Below are 21886 nucleotides of genomic sequence, written 5' to 3' on the forward strand. Positions count from 1 at the left end.
TCTTTTGCAGCATACAATCTCCAAATTGTGTACGGTCAAAACATCAGCGGTGTTGACGAGAATTTCATTCAGTATTACGGTTTGGCTGTCGTAAAGAAAAACACAACTTTCAATTTCACCTCCCTGCGGAATAAAAAATCCTGCCATACCGGTGTAGGAAAAACTGTCGGTTGGAAAATCCCTGTTGGCAGGATGATATACAATAAAATAATGACATATACAGAGAGTCAGTATAAATCTGCTTCCGAGTTCTTTGGTGAAAGTTGTGCACCAGGTAAGAACGGTTGTTGTTACTTTATGTTGGTGACGTTAATTTTTTCGTACAGGTAACCACAATGGCGTTATAAATTATTCCAGTGTATTCATGGGGGTGCGTGGAGCGAAGAATTTCTTTCTTAGAGGATTTAACCAATACTGTCAAATAAAATTGCAATATCACTTATTTCTAACACAGTTTTAGCAATAAGTGATATTGAAAATATATGAAAATGTCAAAAATGCGCATCGCATGACGGACATGTAATCAAGGAGTCTATTTTAACATAATGTAATTTTTCAATAGAGGCATTTAGGGTGCGACAACCCTTCCCCCTCCTTAGGGTACGGTAATCCACCCCCTCCTTTGGGTGTGGCAGCCCCTCCACCCGAAATTAGGCTAGACTTTTGAGTGTGGATATACACTACTGAAACATTGGAGTAGCAAATCAATTTCAAAGTATGGTACACAATTCTCTTTCTAAACAAGTCATGATTTACTAATTGTTTTACTTGTTAAAGCTAATTTGTCGATTAAAAAGGAGAACTCACCGTAGATCGGTAAATGTCTTCGTCTTTGAAAGCTCGCGCATGCGTGTTTCTTCAAATATTGCGTAATAACGTTGAAAACATATAAGACGAAATTATTAGAATCTTGAGGTATTTAAAGCGACCATTCAAAAGTTGGCCAACAGGCTTTAGAGCACTAGCAAACGTCATTGTCAAAATAATCCAGATCGACACGGATATTTTGCAAGGAAATCTCTTATCCACGAGCTTAGATAAATATGTTACAGAATAACATGTCACTATTGCTTTGTCGTCTTTGTTGGTGATGTATCAAATACATTGATATCCATATTTATACATTGATATCCATATTTAGGTATTAATGGCATCTCTGGAGTCAGTGACGCAGTGAGAGAGATCTTTGCTCTTTGTGTAACGGAACATGCGCACAAAACTCAACAGAGCCATACTACAACTACGAGGGAGCATTCAAATGTATGGCTGATGGTAACAATGATCGCGTTGGTTTTGTAAAAGAGACAACAGCTGCAGAATTTTTAAATAAATCTCTCAATTATGGAGTACTCGGAGACTATAAACTACTTTGTCCAAATGGATCTACAGCTGGTAAGTTTTGTAAGGTGATAGTGGTATCTAGACTACTGGCACTTGAACTTTTAAAACTGACTAACTGACATTAATCTGGGTGTCTAAAGATGTGATGAATGTTTACTGCTAGGAAGGGCTTCTCACGATAAAATGTTTGTTTCATTTCAAATAGCTTTGAATCAATACAAAACCTGCAACCTTGGTACAAGACCCGCTTACGCCATTGTTACCGGCAAATCAACATCATCTGACGGAATTATGCATATCCAAAGCATGCTGGAAGGAGCTGATTTCAGTAAGTTAAAGACAGCAGGAATAGTTAGCGACAAGGCAGAATCGTTGGCCAAGTATTCCAATACATCTGTTAAAGAGTACGTTGGATCATATGGAAATTACTATAATGGTCTCTATGGCAGTACTAAAGGTATGCTAGTTAACAAACCCGTCTTCAGCTCTCGTCAGCACGCATGGTTTACTTCAATTGACAAAATTAAGTATATTTGCGGTGTATGAGTCCGCCTTTATTCACATGAAAGTTTGGTTTAATAACTTGTTTTGCATTAAAATAGTTACGATTTGCTAACGCGAGGGTCAGTGGTGTCTCACAATGATATTAATCGCAATATTTAAAGACACAATTTCTGTTGCATGACCAACTGTTAGACTTAAGCAGAAATCCTCTTCACTTTCTTTCATTTTACTTGATTTCATCGATTTGTAAAACTTTGTACGAAATTGATTACTTGTTCAACACAATCAATTCTACTCCAGTTATTTACAGACCAGAACAACGATGAGTGACGTCATACGTAGAATTTTCATCTGGCTGATCTTTCCCGCTATAGGTATTTATAAAGTTTGCGTGAGCGATGTATCTGCGTGTGGGAACGCAAGCTTGCCAAATGTGACATGCGTAGCAGCAAGATACGGTTCATCATGTGTGAAAGATGTTATAGATGAACGAGCCCACATGACTTTGGCTGCTGCTGACTCGTTGGTTCAAAATGGTAAGAAATATTTGCGTGATAGACGAAAAGTATTTGAATACGAATACGTGGAAACAATTGACTTACTGATATTCAAAGTAGCTGTAAAAGGTGTTCAATTTTGATATCATGTGGACGCTAGACTGTCCAGAGTACGATATAAGAACTCTAGATAAAGCAATAGAACACTCTCATGAAAACATTAAACTGGGGTAAATGCGGACTAAATTTCAACATCAGATCACTACACATGAAGACACTATACACTGGAGTATATAAGGACTCAAATTTTAACATCAAATCATTCCTGACGAAGATACTAGACAAGAGTATATAAGGATTAAATTTCAACATCAGGTCACTCCTGATGAAAACATTAGACAGGAGTATATAACGACTCAAGATTCAACATCAGATCACTCCTGATGAAGACACTAGACTGGAGTATATAAGGACTCGTGTTTCAACACCAGATTACTCCTGATGAAGACATTAGACTAGAGAATATAAGCACTGAAGACTCCATTTTCAACAACAGATCACTCATAATGAATATAGTAAAGAAATCTTTACAAGTGTATAAAACAACCCGCGTTTCACCAAAGATAACTAGGCCATCATCATTCACTGATCTATAACGTACGCAAAGACTCCGTATTCAAATGTTGAATAGCACCATACCACTCAAAAATTAAAATAAAGTAAAAGGACATAGGCGTGCAAACATGACCCAGGTTTCATTAGATTTCATGTTTTAACTGTATGTAACAATTTTTAATTTATATTTTCCCTTCTTCAGCTGAAAATCTCCAAATTATTTACGGTCAAAAAATCAATGGAGTTTACGACAACTTTACTCAATATTACGGTTTGGCTGTCGTGAAGAAAGATACCACTTTCAATTTCACCTCTCTGCAAAATCAAAAATCCTGCCATACTGGTGTAGGAAAAACTGTCGGTTGGAAAATCCCTGTTGGCAGTATGATATTCACCAAAATGATGCCTTATACATTGAGTCAGTATAGATCTGCTTCAGTTTCTTTGGTCAAAGTTGCGCACCTGGTAAGATATCTTTTTTATTTACTAATTCAAAAAAAGTTTGTAGGAAATGACCTTCTTTGAAGCGAGATTGTTTAGATTTCGCCAACCCCATGTAAATGTACAGGTAAGCTAGCCTTTGGGCGAAGATACTGTATGTTACTTGAAGTAATGTTAAACTATTACAACGTTCAGCAACTCCGCTGTAAACGACAATCGCACACTCACAAAACAAAGTGACGATGTGCTTTGCTTAAAGGAAACTGCTGAACAAAAACTACCGTCACAGCAATTGTGCATTCAAATTTCAAATTTAACAACTTAAAAACAGTCCATGTTCTGTTCTGTTCATGATCACACGAAGAAGAAAAAATCTGACTGCAATGCCCCGCAACCTCTAAGAATTAATCATCGTTGTATTTTTGTCGATTAAAATAACAAAAAAGTATTTTGCATTTACAACCTTTTTTTACGCGATGCATTCCGTAAAATGTTTCACACCGACAAGAATATTACAAAACAGAACTTTTTTCGTTAAAAATTTTATAACTAACTAGAACTATTACTCTTTAATCATTGAGATTTATTACCATTCACGTACATTGAAATCAACATTTAGGTATTAATGGCATCTAGTCAGTGACGCAGTGAAGGCAGATCTTTGCTCTTTGTGTAACGGAACGTGCGCTAAAACTCTACTGAGCCATACCTATATGGGAGCTTTCAAATGTATGGCTGATGGTAACAATGATCGCGTTGGTTTTGTAAAGGAAACGACAGCTCGCGACTTTTTTAAGAAATATTCTAATTATGGAGTACTTGGAGACTATAAACTCCTTTGCCCAGATGGAACTACAGCTGGTAAGTTTTGAAAAATATCTCCATCTGGGATGTTTGAAAACAAAGAAAGCATATTTCTTATCTAAAGTAAAATGCAGCAAGTCCAGAATAACATGGATTCGTATGCTTTTCATACGTTAAACCCTTCCAGTCAAAAGGAACACGAAGATTGGATCAACTGAATCCGAAAATAAATAAAACAAATGAACTAACGCTTGTTCGTTTGTGTATGTTTTATTAGAGATTGCCACAGAGAGTGGCAAAAAAGTCCATCAGTTTCTTTTTTTTACTAACAACAGTTCGTTTCATCTTGTAGGTTTGAATAATTACAAAAACTGTTACATCGGAACAAGACCAGCCCACGCCATTGTCACAGGCAAATCAACATCCTCTGCAATGATTACACAACTTCAAACCATGTTGGAGCGCTGAACTCAATAAGTTAAGGGCAGCTGGAATAGTACACAAAGATATCGAAAGATTGGTGAGGTATACTGGTGAATCTGTCAAAGATTATGTTGGATCGTACGGAAATTATTACAATGGTCTTAGTGGACGTACAGGTATAAGAATAAATAACAAACTGAAAAGTTTTTTAATGGTAACTTAGTGGAAAGATCTAAAAAATCTAAAGGATAAAAGGTTAATCCATCCACTAAGTTTCATATCGTGATATGGTATAAATAGACAGTGGGATAGAATTTACCTACGAACGTTCACGTTTGTTTGAATAAATATTGATATAAGAAGCACGCGCAAATGAAGATCTAACACAATCCAAGGGTAATCTAATTGTCAATAGCACCCCCCTGTGTTAGCTGTTTCATAGAACGTCTTGGACAGTAAAATCTAGAACTTTCTTTGTTTAGCTTTCTTTACTGCCTGTGTCAGCGACGTATCTGCCTGTAGAAATGCAGGATTGACAAATGTGACGTGCGTAGGAGCAACATCTGGTTCAACTTGCGCGAAAGACGTTACAGAAGGTCGCGCCCACATGACTTTGGCGTCAGCGGATTCGATGGTTCAAAATGGTAAGAGCTTCCATTTTACACACCATGAACTTACAAAGTGTAGTATTTCGAGAGAAAATATTTTCTTTTTAATTCGTGAACTATTTTAAAATTGCAGTTACGATATTGGAATTGTTCTCCACAAAGGGACACGTTCCATTAGCATTTAATCGCATGCAAAACTTTTACAACATATATTAATTTCTTCAGCTGAGAATCTCCAAATTGTGTACGGACAAAATATCACTGGGGTTGACAGGAATTTTATTCAATACTACGGTTTGGCTGTCGTGGAGAAAAATACAACTTTCAATTTCAAGTCTCTGGAGAGTCAAAATCCTGCCATACTGGTGTAGGAAAAACTGTCGGTTGGAAAATTCCGATTGGTTACATGCTCTTTCATAAAATAATGACGTACACAGACAACCAGTATAAATCTGCTTCGGATTTCTTTGGTCAAAGTTGTGCTCCTGGTAAGATATCTTTTTCATTTATCATATAATAAAAAATATTCTCAGATGGTCTTGCAACACGACATTTTTAGTAAGGCAAAGCTATATAAAGGTGTGCATACATTTGCTTGGGCTATGTAATAAGTTTCTTACATGACGTAACGTGAATCTACGACTGCTGTACAAACATTTTGTCGATATTGCCATTATGTAATGAGTACATGAAACAACGCGACGATAACTAATATTTCAACTTTATGAAAAAATCGTCATGTTTGTATTCGTTGATTAAATTGGCAAACAATATTTGGCATTTGTTAACATTTTGATGTAATGTAAGTAGCAAATTTTTCCCCTTTCCCACAACTGTGCAAACCATTGCAAACACTTTTGAGCAAGATACCCCACTTGTAGGTATTAAAGCTATCACGGATGTAAGCGAGGCAGTGAAGACAGATCTCTGCTCATTGTGTAGCGGTACATGCGCAAAAGATTCATCGGAGCCATACTATGGTTATATGGGAGCTTTCAAATGTATGGCTGATGGTAACAATGATCGCGTTGGTTTTGTAAAGGAAACGACAGCTAGCGACTTTTTAAAGAAATATTCCAATTATGGAGTACTTGGAGACTATAAACTACTTTGCCCAGATGGAACTACAGCTGGTAAGTTGAATAACATTGAATTATAAAGAAAATGCGTTCATTCTTTAACATTATTCACTAGCTTTTCTCATCGAGTTGTGATTCTTCGTAGCGCAGAAAAAATTGAAAATTACCAAACAGAGACTTAATAACATTTGTCGTAGTGAAAAGTGTTTATATTGAAAAGCATATTGACGACAATGCGTAACTTAAGCCTGGGTAGTTATGAAAAGAACTGTCTATACAAAAAGACTAAACACTCAAAACAACATTCACAAGAATTTACAGTGTCATTTTTCATAACTACATTGCATAATTCTGTGGTTGTATAATGCGCTGAATTCCGTGGGTATTCAAACAACAGCTCATACACTTAACTACTCGTTTGGAAATCAGTAATTTTGACGTTCTACGATATTTTTTGCTTGTGCAAAGATTTATTCTCACATTGTATTTTAAAACCCGCGTGACCATGGTTAAAACAATCGTCAAGGTTATCACGGAGATATTCCACAAAGACCTTGTTCTTAAACAATGTGATACCTCACTCTGCAAACGGAGTGACTAATAAAAGACGTCTAGTAAAAGAAAAGTTGTATAGCTTTTATCATTTTGTATCAACCATATATCCTATCAGTTTCTTTTATGTTTCTGTTATGTTATGTAACCTTAGAAAGACTAACAACGACAGTTCGTTTTATTCCAAACAGCTTTAACTGAATTCGAAGAATGCCACATCGGAACAAGACCAGCTTTCGCCATTGTTACTGGTAAATCAACAACCTCGACTACGATAACGCAAATCCAAAGCATGTTGGAAGGAGCTGATCTCAATAAATTAAAGGCAGCTGGAATAGTAAGCAAAGATGCAGAGTCGTTGGCCAAGTATACTGGTGGATCTGTTGAAGATTACGTTGGATCATATAGAAATTATTACAATAGTCTTACTCGAGCTCAAAAAGCAAACGCAGCGCCATCTTTGATGCTGTCATTTGCTTTGCAAATCACCGCCATTTTGGTTTTCTGGCTCGTGGCTTAAATCACGCAGCTACTAGTCTACAATTCAGTGTTCTTATGAAGTAACCTGAACATTAATTTATCATTGTTCAAAAAATACAAAAAACAAAACCTACTTAATTCATACGCCATAAAATATATGTTGTAGGAAATATATTTTAAGTTTAAAAAACATCGTAATCCATTATACACCAAAGTATAAGAGCTCTATGCATTATCTTATTGTATGCAATTTCTTATAACAATACGCTTGAACTAATCTTTAATTATATTTAACTATTTTAAGACTTTTGTGACCGTTGTTGAATTTGTATTAGTCCTTAAAATAGTACCTATATAGCGCTTGCATGTTCACGTTAAGTCAACTTTATTGCTTTCTTTGAGCAACCTTACAGATATAGAATAGGAATTTAATTGACCAAAACGCTACATTTTCTATCTAAGAAATAAAAGATGTTTACTTTGTTTCCACCGGTTTTATTTAAACCGAGAAGACCTTTGGGAGAACTCAATGATCCTGAGATAAAAGTATGTTTGTAGTATTTTAAAGTAAATGGTTTGAACCCGGGAGTATCGTTACATGTTTGTAAATGTAGATCGTCCAGGTTGGTATAGTCCTGAGAAGGCCTGTTTTTGTTGGTGTTGACTGACGTTTCGACAACCTTAGCGGTAGTCATCTTCAGAGTCAAAAAAATTTTTGACTCTGGGCCATTCAGCGATATAAATTGGCAAACGATTGAGATAGATGATAACCCAAGTTTTAGACTGAGTATTTTACGTATGGTCGCTTTATTTATGGAATGCTCGCCATGTTGGATGAAATCTTCTTCGTAAGTAAGGAGAATACTTTGTTAAAATCATCCAACATGGCGGCTATGACGTACTTGCACACCAAGAACGTAACTTATCACAGTGTGAAAAGGAGAGCCAGCGGCGAATCAGCGATAATAGTATGCTATTTTATAAGGAGTTTTTACAATTTTCCAGTGGAATAAATGATACAAAACGTGGCTCTGTAAGCCTAAGTATTTATAGATCAAATAAAAAATAGTGATAAACGTACCTTTTGCCCTTACTTTGTAAATATTCTGGCATTCACTGACTGTAAAAACAACCAATTTCTAAAGACATGAATAATGACAATGATTCAATACCATTCTATATATTAATTATATACGAGTAACTGCATCAATAATTATATAGCTATATAAACGGCATTACTGAAATACATTTTACAGAAATTGCTAAACAAAACTCATAACTATTAAAAGCTAATAACAAAACACACTAAATCATAGCAATGTAATCAATATATACATTGTCAATGTTTAAAGTTCAAAGAATATTATGACTATGACGACTGGTGTTGGTCATTAATAAACCCTTAATAACCGAGCTCGAAGCCTTTATGGAGAAATAAAGGACCGAAGTTTTTTCGTCCTTGCTGTTTTTTTACCGGTTGGCTTTAACTTTTCTAGTTCTCGTCCATAAAAAATAAATCGCTTCAAATTGTATCGTCTGGAAAGTTAAACTGTTTTCCAAGTGTTTTTCCTTCGAATCACATTCGTAAATGGTTTTTTCTTTCGTTTATTTTGCATTTTGCTGTTTGCATTACGAAGTGTGTTTACAATTGACTGTAAAATTACGCGTTTTGACCGTAGTCGATTACGGGAAAATAATGGATCGGCAAAAATGTTTCTGACCCAATAAAAGCGCGCCATTTTGCCGGAAGTGACGTTTGCCATATAATTAGGTTTTCTATGTAACATGTGGGCTTATGATTGGAAATGACAATGGGTAATGTCAGTTATAAACTGATGTTTAATCTCGCAAAGATAAAAAGTATATCGCAATTTGAAAAAATGTGGAAACATGTAAGTTTGCAACAACGTGATGACATTTTAGCATTCCGCCCTCTCAACTGACGATTTCTTTTAACACAAAAAAGCAGTTTTCAAGAACTTATGATTTGATATAATGAGTAAATTAAACACTTAGTGAAATGAAGACGAAGCAATATGCCTATTTTACCAACAACCTAAGTGTGTATATCTTTATTTACATGCTGAGGACTGGGGTCTAATATCTCAATTGCTATGGCAACCACATTCGGCTAACATGGTCAATTTGGTCATGGATGGCCGTGGTATGTAGACGGCAGACCACCATAGACATTACAGACAACCACATAGTCCAGTGTCTACATAATCTTTCATTATTTATTTCAATTTTTCAACAACCAGCATTTCGAAGCAAGAAGATAAATGATCAGAAGTAATTATAAAATATAAACAATAAAACGCGTGCGGTGATTGGTCTAGAACCGTGTTTGCATTAGCCTGTGCAAAACACATCTGAGCTCAACCAGTCAAATCAATCAAAACAATCTATCAGTCAAAGAGAATTTGCAAATCGATCATGAATACATTTTAGAAGAAAATTTAAAATGTTTGTCTTTTTCGCATTATTGTTATTTTATAAAAGAAATAAAAGATGTTTTTCGTGTTTCACTGGCTTATGCAAACCTCGGAGACGTTTGTGAGAACTCTCGAGCATGTGCAAACCTTGACCTTCGGTCTCGGGCTTGCACTGATCTGCTCTCGAGTTCTCCCAAAGGTCTCCTCGGTTTGCATAAGCCTGTGCAAACACAGTAAATATCTTTCATTTCTTAAATACTGAATGGACGCCAAACCTAATGTTATATAAATTCAGATGTATCTGTGTGATGCAGAATATGTCAAGCTTGTTCGTGTCGGTAAATATCCAAGCACATTGATCCTTAACAAAATATGCTTGTCCGAATTCGCTACCTATAATTTGATAGCTTATTAAAATACAAAATGCTCTATTTCAAATGCCATCCTTAAACGCACAAAAAGATTTTTGTACAAAATTATCTGATTAACGATTTGTTATTTGTATGTTTGTTTTTTATTTGTATGTATTGTTTGCTTCGGTTCGTCTATTTTAAAGTTGGATGTTTACGGAATATTTTTCTATTTGTAAATACGTCTAAGTTATTACATTCATTTTTTTGAAATTATTTTTACTAATTTTACAACGCAATTATTCGCAATCTTGACTTAACTGTTTGTAAGTTAGTTCAATTTTATCACCATTTTGTAAACAATGCTTGAAAGTAATGCATAAAGTTCAGAGGTTGTATTGAAACGTTGCAAAATGAAAATTAGTATCGCTTTTTTCTTTTCTAAATTGTTTTTTAAAAACTTTATTGTCAAAACCAGTTATCCAAAACTTTAAAATTGGAGATCATTTGAGATAGCTCATTGCATTCTATATTTTAAGCACGTCTTTATCTACACAAAAGTTCTTTGTCGATCAACGTGCAAGGAACACAATGCATACTGATGAGTTATCACACAGTGTATTGGAAAGAATACTTTTAATAAAAACTGGTACTTGAAGAGCCTCAAAGCCTTGAAGGGACCTTAGTCATTCGAAGGGATGAAATCTATTGTATTTTGTCTATGTGAAAAGAAATGAAGCACTTCATAAATCTTTAGCAATGCAACCAGCCAAAATATTGCACAACCTGTTCCGCTGGAGTAATACAAAATACGGCTGAGGTAAAAATAACCTTACCCGGGTCGACTTTAAAACAGATTTGAATTAAACAATCACATTTTTTGGATATTTTGCCTTTTATGCGTTTCTGATAAGGCCAATTTTCGTTTCACAACGAGAAAGATAAGAAGAATATTAAAGACAAAAATTTTTCGGTTATTTCGACTTCACAACTCTACCAAACTCGATTCACAAATTCAAATAAATATTCCCTCTCGAAAGCGTTGTACAAACTAGCTTCAGTCAACCAACTGAACTTCTATCAGAAGCGAAATTGACGAGCTTAGTTCAATAAATTAGAAATACTATAAGAGCCTTGGGTCAGGTTAAGTTTGATCCGCCCCTGGTTATGTATTGAAGAATTTGTTTTATCAAATCAATGCATTCATTCACATTTATCAACTGAACTTCGTCACGCGATGTACATACAGATGGCAGTAATTTTTACAGAAACGGGAAAAGTCGGGCAAATTTAGACGAAAAATAGCGAAGACTGGGGAAATTTTAAGATAGGGCGAAAATGTAACAAAATTCACGCAAAACGTTGTGTGATTTGAAGTTTTAGTTAGACAATTTCAATGTCCGCTTCAGCTCCCCACTCCCCCTCGCCACTCACCCTCTCCCCCCCAAAAAAATTCTGTTTATACACTGTTATATCGACGGTATTTTCGATCTCCAGAGGGGTGTGTAGGGTGTTAAAATGGTTCGAGTTCATTGCAATGGAAACGACTAGATTAAATTTTAGTTTCAACCAATAGTAGTGTTACGGTCAGCATTATCTCCATTCCTATTGGATAAAACTAGCTTGTAAAGAAGCTCATAAATTACACTATCAATTGGTGTGGCATTAGTGTAATCACACGAATAGAGATAGGATAAACTTCTACACTAACACAGAACCAAAAGTTCTTGAAAGAAACATTCCTCGTCATACATGATGTATGTACAACTAGTAGCCTTAGCTACACTGGTGATTTGCTTTGTGGTCGATGCTCACATGGGTCTTTCGTACAAAGGTAAAGTAGAGAAATTGATAAATCATCAGAGAAACCAGGTGTTCGAAATCACTACTTGATGTATGTAAGAAGTAAGAGATAGAAAAACGATGATTTTTTCTTCATACAAAGATAGGATAAATGTAAAAATTGACCTCGTATCTCGAGCAAAATTGAACTCACGCCTTTTATCTCAGCTGCGTCAAGCAGCGGCAGAACTATTGTCCGTCAAAATAAATTATATCTCCTCAATTTTAAATTTAAATTACAGTCAGAAAAAAACTATTGGTTTTTAATTTCTAAAGAATATAAGTTTGCGAATGAATTTGCCTCTAAAATGTTTAGAAATGTAAATATACTCCATAATGTGCTGCGGTAATTTATTTTGACGTACTCTGGAGCAGTCACAGGCGTCAACAGTAATTGCCACATACAGAGTGCATTATAGGTGCTTACCTGCCGCATAAATAGCGCCGAAAGTCTTTGATGATTTTCATTCGTCGGTATTTCTGTACACCAAATGTATATTGCATCTATAACAAGAGACGTGGGGGCTCAAACAAATATTTGTTGTAAAAATTGAACGATGCCAACAACATCCTCGCAAATGAATATATGGCGATGAAATGAAATCAATTAATAAACAGAGTATAATAATGATAATCAACGCCACTGAATCTATCGTTGAGACTTTAACGATGTGTGCACATGAAATACAGCACGTAACATGCAATTTAAGCTAAGACGTTTGGCGAATGCGGAGAGTTATAAGAGTTACGGGGAAATTTGATTAAATTCTGAGCACAAAGCACTTTTTTTCATCTCAAAAATTTTGTAAAGTTCGATATTTATGATATAAACATAATATTATTCGAACTATGTTGCTCCTTTTGTGGCCATATATTTGTTAGACCATACATATAAACGCGATGCATACCTATTTTTGGAGTTAGATGGTAAGAACACTCTCGATCTTCAACACGACGAAAATAAACGAAATATAATGGCAAACGAAATTTTAGCACTTTGTTCGGATGACTGGCATTATGTTTTAAAGATTTTAAGAAGATGGAGGAATCTTTGTATTATTTTTGTTGTAAAAACTCTTTGTGTAAAATGTGCAAAAATCTTTGTCTAAAACTCAAGTCAATTGAAACTAAATTGACTTATTAAAACTGAAGCAATTCAACATTTACACCGTAATGAAAATGGCTTTCCGTATGCAAATCCTGTATAAGATTCTTGTCTATTATAGACAATACCTAACATCGTTATTTGCTAAAATGTTGAAAAAATCTTTCTAAACTTCAAGTTAAAGTTCAAATAGCACAGGGATCTATGATTCGATAATGGAACAAGAATTTCAGCATATAGTTTATTTAAGATCAGGAATTCTTCAATTTATAATACAGACTCATCACACGCTACGTGAAAAGCAACCATCGAATCAGCAACAACATAATTTTATTCTTTTAAGGAGTTTTAGCAACTCCACAAGAATGTTGCGCTGCCGTAGTTCTTTAAGTATTGCTGGATTAAAAAAAAATAATGATGAGCATACCTTCTTCTTTCGCTTTGTAAGTATTGTGATGTTCACTGACTGTGAAAACAATCAATTTCTAAAGAAATGAATAATGATAATGATTCAGTGTTTATATAGCGGTACTAAATATGGAGGCCAACTAAAAGATTGGCAACATAAGGCTAGTTTAACCAATAAAATGAAGTTCATGAACAATGCCGGATATTAAATAAGCCTTTTAAAATCTATTTTCAATTAAAAAGTTACCTCCAATGCCCTCATTCATCACGTGACTATTTGTTATCGAAGAAAGAGCTTTTTCAGAGAGAGTAATTCTCCGTAATACGTGTAAATAACGGGAAATGCTAAACATAACTCAAAGTGTTATCAAAAGCGAATACATGGGCTTAAAACATCGATAATTGTGCCCTCCAGCTTTCCTCTTATGATCAATGTCCTTGTGCCCATTCGAATAACAGAACATATGAACTAATACAATAACAATCAATATGTTGCACATGATGTTTCAAAGTTTAAACTTAAAACTACTGGTGGAGTACATTCAAAATTCTTTGTAGCATGTGGCCTCATGATATGAAGTGATAATAGAGAGTTTCGACAATAAAACAATACTTGATCTTGCAAAGAGGAGCTAGTATTGTAGCAAAATTCAAATGATTAAAAAACGTGAAAACCTGCAAGTTAGCAACAACGCCCTCTCCCCCCCAAAAAAATTCTATTTATACACTACACCCTCTCCCCCCCCAAAAAATTCTATTTATACACTATTATATCGACGGTATTTTCGATCTCTAGAGGGGTGTGTAGGGTGTTAAAATCGTTCGAGTTCATTGCAATGGAAACGACTAGATTAAATTTTAGTTTCAACCAATAGTAGTGTTACGGTCAGCATTATCTCCATTCCTATTGGATAAAACTAGCTTGTAAAGAAGCTCATAAATTACACTATCAATTGGTGTGGCATTAGTGTAATCACACGAATAGAGATAGGATAAACTTCTACACTAACACAGAACCAAAAGTTCTTGAAAGAAACATTCCTCGTCATACATGATGTATGTGCAACTAGTAGCCTTAGCTACACTGGTGATATGCTTTGTGGTCGATGCTCACATGGGTCTTTCGTACAAAGGTAAAGTAGAGAAATTGATAAATCATCAGAGAAACCAGGTGTTCGAAATCACTACTTGATGTATGTAAGAAGTAAGAGATAGAAAAACGATGATTTTTTCTTCATACAAAGATAGGATAAATGTAAAAATTGACCTCGTATCTCGAGCAAAATTGAACTCACGCCTTTTATCTCAGCTGCGTCAAGCAGCGGCAGAACTATTGTCCGTCAAAATAAATTATATCTCCTCAATTTTAAATTTAAATTACAGTCAGAAAAAAACTATTGGTTTTTAATTTCTAAAGAATATAAGTTTGCGAATGAATTTGCCTCTAAAATGTTTAGAAATGTAAATATACGCCAAAATGTGCTGCGGTAATTTATTTTGACGTACTCTGGAGCAGTCACAGGCGTCAAGAGTAATTGCCACAAACAGAGTGCATTATAGGTGCTTACCTGCCGCATAAATAGCGCCGAAAGTCTTTGATGATTTTCATTCGTCGGCATTTCTGTACACCAAATGTATATTGCATCTATAACAAGAGACGTGGAGGCTCAAACAAATATTTGTTGTAAAAATTGAATGATGCCAACAGCATCCTCGAAAATAAATATATGGCGATGAAATGAAATGAATTAATAAACACAGTCTAATAATGATAATCAACGCCATTGAATCTATCATCGGGACTTTAACGATGTGTGCACATGAAATACAGTCACGTAACATGCAATTTAAGCTAAGACGTTTGGCGAATGCGGAAAGAGTTATAAGAGTTACGGGGAAATTTGATTGAATAGTGAGCACAAAGCACTTTTTTTCATCTCAAAAATTGTGTAAAGTTCGATATTCATGATATAAACATAATATTATTCCAACTATGTTCATCAATTTGCTCCTTTTGTGGCCATATATTTGTTAGACCATACATATAAACGCGATGCATACCTATTTTTGGAGTTAGATGGTAAGAACACTCTCGATCTTCAACACGACGAAAATAAACGAAATATAATGGTAAACGAAATTTTAGCACTTTGTTCGGATGACTGGCATTATGTTTTAAAGATTTTAAGAAGACGGAGAAATCTTTGTATTATTTTTGTTGTAAAAACTCTTTGTGTAAAATGTGCAAAAATCTTTATCTAAAACTCAAGTCAATTGAAACTAAATTGACTTATTAAAACTGAAGCAATTCAACATTTACACCGTAATGAAAATGGCTTTCCGTATGCAAATCCTGTATAAGATTCTTGTCTATTATAGACAATACCTAACATCGTTATTTGCTAAAATGTTGAAAAAATCTTTCTAAACTTCAATTTAAATTTCAACTATCACAGGGATCTATGATTCGATAATGGAACAAGAATTTTAGCATATAGTTTATTTAAGATCAGGAATTCTTCAATTTATAATACAGACTCATCACACGCTACGTGAAAAGCAACCATCGAATCAGCAACAACATAATTTTATTCTTTTAAGGAGTTTTAGCAACTCCACAAGAATGTTGCGCTGCCGTAGTTCTTTAAGTATTGCTAGATTAAAAAAAATAATGATGAGCATACATTCTTCTTTCGCTTTGTAAGTATTGTGATGTTCACTGACTGTGAAAACAATCAATTCCTAAAGAAATGAATAATGATAATGATTCAGTGTTTACATAGCGGTACTAAATATGGAGGCCAACTAAAAGATTGGCAACATAAGGCTCGTTTAACCAATAAAATGAAGTTCATGAACAATGCCGGATATTAAATAAGCCTTTTAAAATCTACTTTCAATTAAAAAGTTACCTCCAATGCCCTCATTCATCACGTGACTATTTGTTATCGAATAAAGAGCTTTTTCAGAGAGAGTAATTTTCCGTAATACGTGTAAATAACGGGAAATGCTAAACATAACTCAAAGTGTTATCAAAAGCGAATACATGGGCTTAAAACATCGATAATTGTGCCCTCCAGCTCTCCTCTTATGATCAATGTCTTTATGCCAATTCGAATAACAGAACATATGAACAAATATAATAACAATCAATATGTTGCACATGATGTTTCAAAGTTTAAACTTAAAACTACTGGTGGAGTACATTCAAAATTCTTTGTAGCATGTGGCCTCATGATATGAAGTGATAATAGAGAGTTTCGACAATAAAACAATACTTGATCTTGCAAAGAGGAGCTAGTATTGTAGCAAAATTCAAATGATTAAAAAACGTGAAAACGTGCAAGTTAGCAACAACGCACTTTGCAATGAGCGGTCTTTCGCAGTTACCAATCGACTTTTAACTGTACTACAAACTTCTTAGCTCCCCAGTTAAAATGCAGACAAAATGCGAGCTTTAATTTTAATTGCTCCTATGAAATAAACAGGTAGCTTATTTTTCAAATATCAAAACAAGTAAGTTTAGTAAACGAATAGCATAGATGAATGATGTTTTGTGATATTCAGTGCTCTCGTATTATGAGGAAAATTCTCAAATTTCACGAATAACGTTTTGTTACTCGTCAGGATGATTGAGGGTGATACTATTTTCCTTCCCCGTTTATCAATTATGGGCCATCCTTTTATGTCCCCCAACTAGGAAAATTGAACTGTGAGAAGAGACTTGTTTTTACTTCCTTCTGTGTTTGAGCTGAATCTTCTAAAAATTCATTTATAACACGTTTGCTCTCTCCATGTAGTTTGTGTCAACGACGTAGCTGCATGTAATAACGCCAATCTAACCATAAATGTCACATGTCAAGAAGCAACATCCGGTTCAAGTTGCGTTGAAGATGTTGTGAACGGTCGAGCGGACATGACTTTGGCTTCAGCTGATCATATGGTCCAGAACGGTAAGAAATCCATTTATTTATTATTGTATTTAGTCTAGTGTATAAAAATTGTACTCAATAGTACTCTGCATTGTACTCAATAGTACTCTGAATTGTACTCAATAGCACTCTGCATTGTACTCAATAGTACTCTGCATTATACTCAATAGCACTCTGCATTGTACTCAATAGTACTCTGCATTGTACTCAATAGTACTCTGCATTGTACTCAATAGCACTCTGTATTGTACTCAATAGTACTCTGCATTGTACTCAATAGTACTCTGCATTGTACTCAATAGCACTCTGCATTGTACTCAACAGTACTCTGCATTGTATGTATGTAAACAGCACGTCATCTGCACATCAGAATCTCAGAACGTTCAAGAACTTCAGCGATGACAAAAAATACCTTCCACAACCCCCTATATCTAGCAAGTTCTCCGACATACCACTTCCAGAAATCTTTGTTTGATTCGATGATTTCCACAATCAACTTCGGGAATCTCACGTTATCTTTCTTTTCATGAACGTCTTCTATTCGTTAACTGAAACATTCATTCAATGTCTAAAGTGTACATACGAACGTTTTGAAAACATTCTTCAACTGTTTTGACCTTGTTTTCTGTAATCTCCCGCCTTAGGTCATCTTTGTTTGTACCATCTCACTTTCTTGTGATGTAATAGTCTATAAATTTATATTTATACAGAGCAATCTAATTTATATCAGTAAGGCGATGTAGTTTAAATATTTAAGTAGAGCATTAATCTTTATAATACGTAAGCAGAAACTATGCAAGCAGTCCAGTTTCCATATTAGTTTCAGCACTGGACGAAGAATGCGAACATTCAGAAATGACACTCCATCTAGAATCTTTCACTGTTTGTAAAATTTTACAACATATTTTCTCTTAAAGTAAATGGTTTGAACCCAAGAGTATCGTTACATGTTGTTATGACTAGTCAACAACAACAAAAACAGTCTTTCTCAGGACTATACCAACATGGACGATCTACATTTACAAACATATTTTCTCTTCTTAGCTGACAATCTCCAAATTGTCTATGGTCAAAAATTACCAAACCTCGACAACTTTATCCAATATTATGGTTTGGCTGTCGTGAAGAAATATACCACTTTCAATTTCACCTCCCTGCGATATCAAAAATCCTGCCATACTGGAGTAAGGAAAACTGTCGGTTGGAAAATACCTGTTGGCAGTATGATATTCACTAAAATGATGCCTTTTACCGAGAACCAGTACGTGTCTGCTTCTTATTTCTTCTATCAGAGTTGCGCACCAGGTAAGATATCTTTAGTATTAAATATACAGTAAATAAAATTTTTGTAGAAAATTGATGCGTGACAACAAGTCATTGTTACTTTGTGATCACTAATGGTGATTTTTCAAACTCATGTACAATAATATCCATATGTACACATTCATATCCATATTTAGGTGCAAGAACCATCCAAGGAATCAGCGGAGCAGTGAAAAACGTTCTCTGCTCTTTGTGTCAGGGATCATGCGCACAAAATTCTTCTACAGAGCCATATTACAACTACGAGGGAGCTTTCAAATGTATGGCTGATGGTTACAATGATCGTGTTGGTTTTGTAAAAGAGACAACAGCTGCAGAATTTTTAAATAAATCTCTCAATTATGGAGTACTCGGAGATTATAAACTACTTTGTCCAGATGGAACAACAGCTGGTAAGTTTTGAAAAATATCTCCATCTGGGATGTTTGAAAACAAAGAAAGCATATTTTCTATAGAAGGAAAAAATTCAACAAGTTGACACTAACATGGGTTCGTATGCATTTTAAAACATCAAGGTTTTAAGTTTTAAACATACACGACAATCGGATCCACCACATCCGAAAATGGATAAAACAAATAAAAGAGAGACTGATTTTTTATTAATGACCATACTTTTCATTTCATATAGCTTTAGATCAATACAGAAACTGCTACATCGGAACAAGACCATTGTACGCCATTGTCACTGGGAAATCAACAACCTCTGCTACAATTACACAAATTCAAAACATGCTTAACGGAGCTGATCTCAATAAGTTAATGTCAGCTGGAATAGTAACCAACAACATCGAAAGATTGGTGAGGTATACTGGTGAATCTGTCAAAGACTACGTTGGATCATACGGAAATTATTTTAATGCTCTTAGTGGAAGCACAGGTATGGGATTAGATAACAAACTGACCAACGTTTGGTGTCATTCCATTGTAACTCAGAAGAAAGCTCTTAGCTTTGCATTAATTTACTGCAAGGATTTTAATGATGAACATTGGCAAATTAGGACTCAATTTTAAAAAATCTATATCATAAAAAGCTAATTCACAAATTTTTCTCGCGCGATATGGAGTAGAATAGATAGTTGAAATATATTACGGACCCTGTGGACGAATGAAAATCTAATACATTTCTAGAGTAACTCAGTTGTTTCAAACACCTTGCGTTATCTGTTTCAAACAATAATTACAACGCGTTCCCCCTTCTTTGTTTAGCTTTCTTTACTGCCTGTGTCAGCGATGTATCTGCCTGCAGAAAGGCAGGATTGACGAATGTGGCGTGCGTAGGAGCAAAACCCGGTTCAACTTGCGCAAAAGATGTCGCTGACGGTCGCGCACATATGACTTTGGCTGCAGCTGATTCCATGGTTCAATATGGTAAGAGCTTCCATTTCCAAACATGCATTTACAAAGAGTAATATACCAATCTTTTTGAGAGGTGAACTACGTTAAAACTATTTTTCGATGATAAATTGCTCTAGGTGAAGTGCTACGCTTTGCTAGATTTCATGTTTTAACTGTATGTAAAAATTTTTACAACATATTTTCTCTTCCTTAGCTGACAATCTCAAAATTGTCTATGGTCAAAAACTACCTAACCTCGACAACTTTATTCAATACTACGGTTTGGCTGTCGTAAAGAAAAACACAACTTTTAATTTCACCTCCCTGCGGAATCAAAAATCCTGCCATACTGGTGTAGGAAAAACAGTCGGTTGGAAAATCCCTGTTGGTTATTTGTTATACAACAGAGAGATGATGTTTACAAATAATCAGTATGAATCAGCTTCAAATTTCTTTGGACAAAGTTGTGCACCAGGTAAGGACTGTTACCACTTTTATTTGTCTTGGAAACTTGTCGTGGATTCAATCAAAGTTTCAATTAAATTGAAGAATAGATCTTATTCGGCAGTTTTCACCTGTTAAATTGTGGCTGTCCTTGAAAATCTCACGCATGCGCACGTGTTTTTCTACATTGTTGTTTACCTCGACTTCATTGGTGATGACGTGTTTGTACTTTATTGCTATCTTTAGGTATTAATGACATCGAGGGAATCAGCGACGCTGTAAAGACGGATCTTTGCTCTTTGTGTAACGGATCATGCGCACAAAATTCTTCTACAGAGGCATACTACAACTACGAGGGAGCTTTCAAATGTATGGCTGATGGTAACAATGATCGTGTTGGTTTTGTAAAAGAGACAACAGCAATGGAGTTTTTAGATAAATATCCCAGTTATGGAAACAGTAGCCACTACGAACTTCTTTGCCCTGATGGAACAAAAGCTGGTAAGGTGGAGTGTGAGTGGCCGTGTAAACACTTCTGGTGTTGACCATAATGCCTATTGTTTAACGCTGTTTACACGATATGGCTGTGAATTATTTCCAATAGCATGTTAAATAGAAGCAGTAGATATCGCTTGGGTTTTATGTGTTGACGAAGTGGATTTTTATGACATGACATTTTTCTCCTTCAATATTTTTCTTTTAAAGTTTTAATCGACTAATCACTTTTATGATTTTATATTCTACCATTACTGTGTCAACCAGGGTATTATAAACATGTTACATATAAATCCGCTGAGTTGTTTGAGCAAGCGATGTCTCTAGTAAATAGATGGCAGAAACAGCAGCAAGCTATGTATGACATTAGATTTTGTACACATTTTTTATTGCAAGGTGTTGAAATTTTACCACGGAAAGTTTTTTTCGCAATTCATATAGCTTTAGATCAATACAAAAACTGTAACATCGGAACAAGACCATTGTACGCCATTGTCACTGGTAAATCAACATCTTCTGCTACGATCAAACTAATCCGAAACATGTTGAACGGAACTGATCTCAACAAGTTACAGGCAGCTGGAATAGTAACCAACAAAATTGAAAGATTGTTGAGGTATACTGGTGGATCTGTTAGAGAGTACGTTGGATCATATGGAAATTACTACAATGGTCTTATTGGAAGTCAAAAAGGTATAAAGATTGCCAAACAAAACGTAGCCATTGTGTTTATCGCTCATAAACACAGATTGCACAGAGTTGTGATTTTCCTGCAGGACTGATTTGTGGATTAACTTGTGGATAAAGTGCAACTTTATCCACAAGTTTAATTGTCTTACATCAAAAGTACTTTTCTTCACTCTGAATGGTACT

At 35.1% G+C, this 21886-nt stretch overlaps 2 protein-coding genes across 2 annotated transcripts in view; both read left to right on the plus strand.

Annotated features, from left to right (window-relative positions):
• The window catches only part of LOC124437768, a 47537-nt gene that overhangs the window by 2200 nt on the left and 23451 nt on the right, over positions 1-21886 (plus strand). Inside the window, 12 exon segments of the mRNA XM_046987697.1 lie at positions 11-274; positions 1142-1166; positions 1169-1392; positions 1547-1798; positions 2220-2381; positions 18461-18721; positions 18877-19131; positions 19368-19616; positions 19946-20107; positions 20289-20549; positions 20765-21019; positions 21455-21706. Of these exon segments, the coding sequence (XP_046843653.1) occupies positions 11-274; positions 1142-1166; positions 1169-1392; positions 1547-1798; positions 2220-2381; positions 18461-18721; positions 18877-19131; positions 19368-19616; positions 19946-20107; positions 20289-20549; positions 20765-21019; positions 21455-21706 (2622 nt within the window).
• Positions 4079-7647, plus strand: LOC124437760 (lactotransferrin-like). Its single transcript, XM_046987690.1, has 6 exons — positions 4079-4259; positions 4555-4801; positions 5108-5269; positions 5459-5721; positions 6115-6366; positions 7056-7647. Exons 4-6 carry the CDS (start codon positions 5640-5642, stop codon positions 7382-7384), a joined length of 663 nt encoding a protein of 220 aa, XP_046843646.1. The 5' UTR covers positions 4079-4259; positions 4555-4801; positions 5108-5269; positions 5459-5639; the 3' UTR covers positions 7385-7647.

This window comes from Xenia sp. Carnegie-2017, unplaced genomic scaffold (genome assembly GCF_021976095.1).
Source record: "Xenia sp. Carnegie-2017 unplaced genomic scaffold, XeniaSp_v1 HiC_scaffold_17, whole genome shotgun sequence".
NCBI classification, from domain to species: Eukaryota; Metazoa; Cnidaria; class Anthozoa; order Malacalcyonacea; family Xeniidae; genus Xenia; species Xenia sp. Carnegie-2017.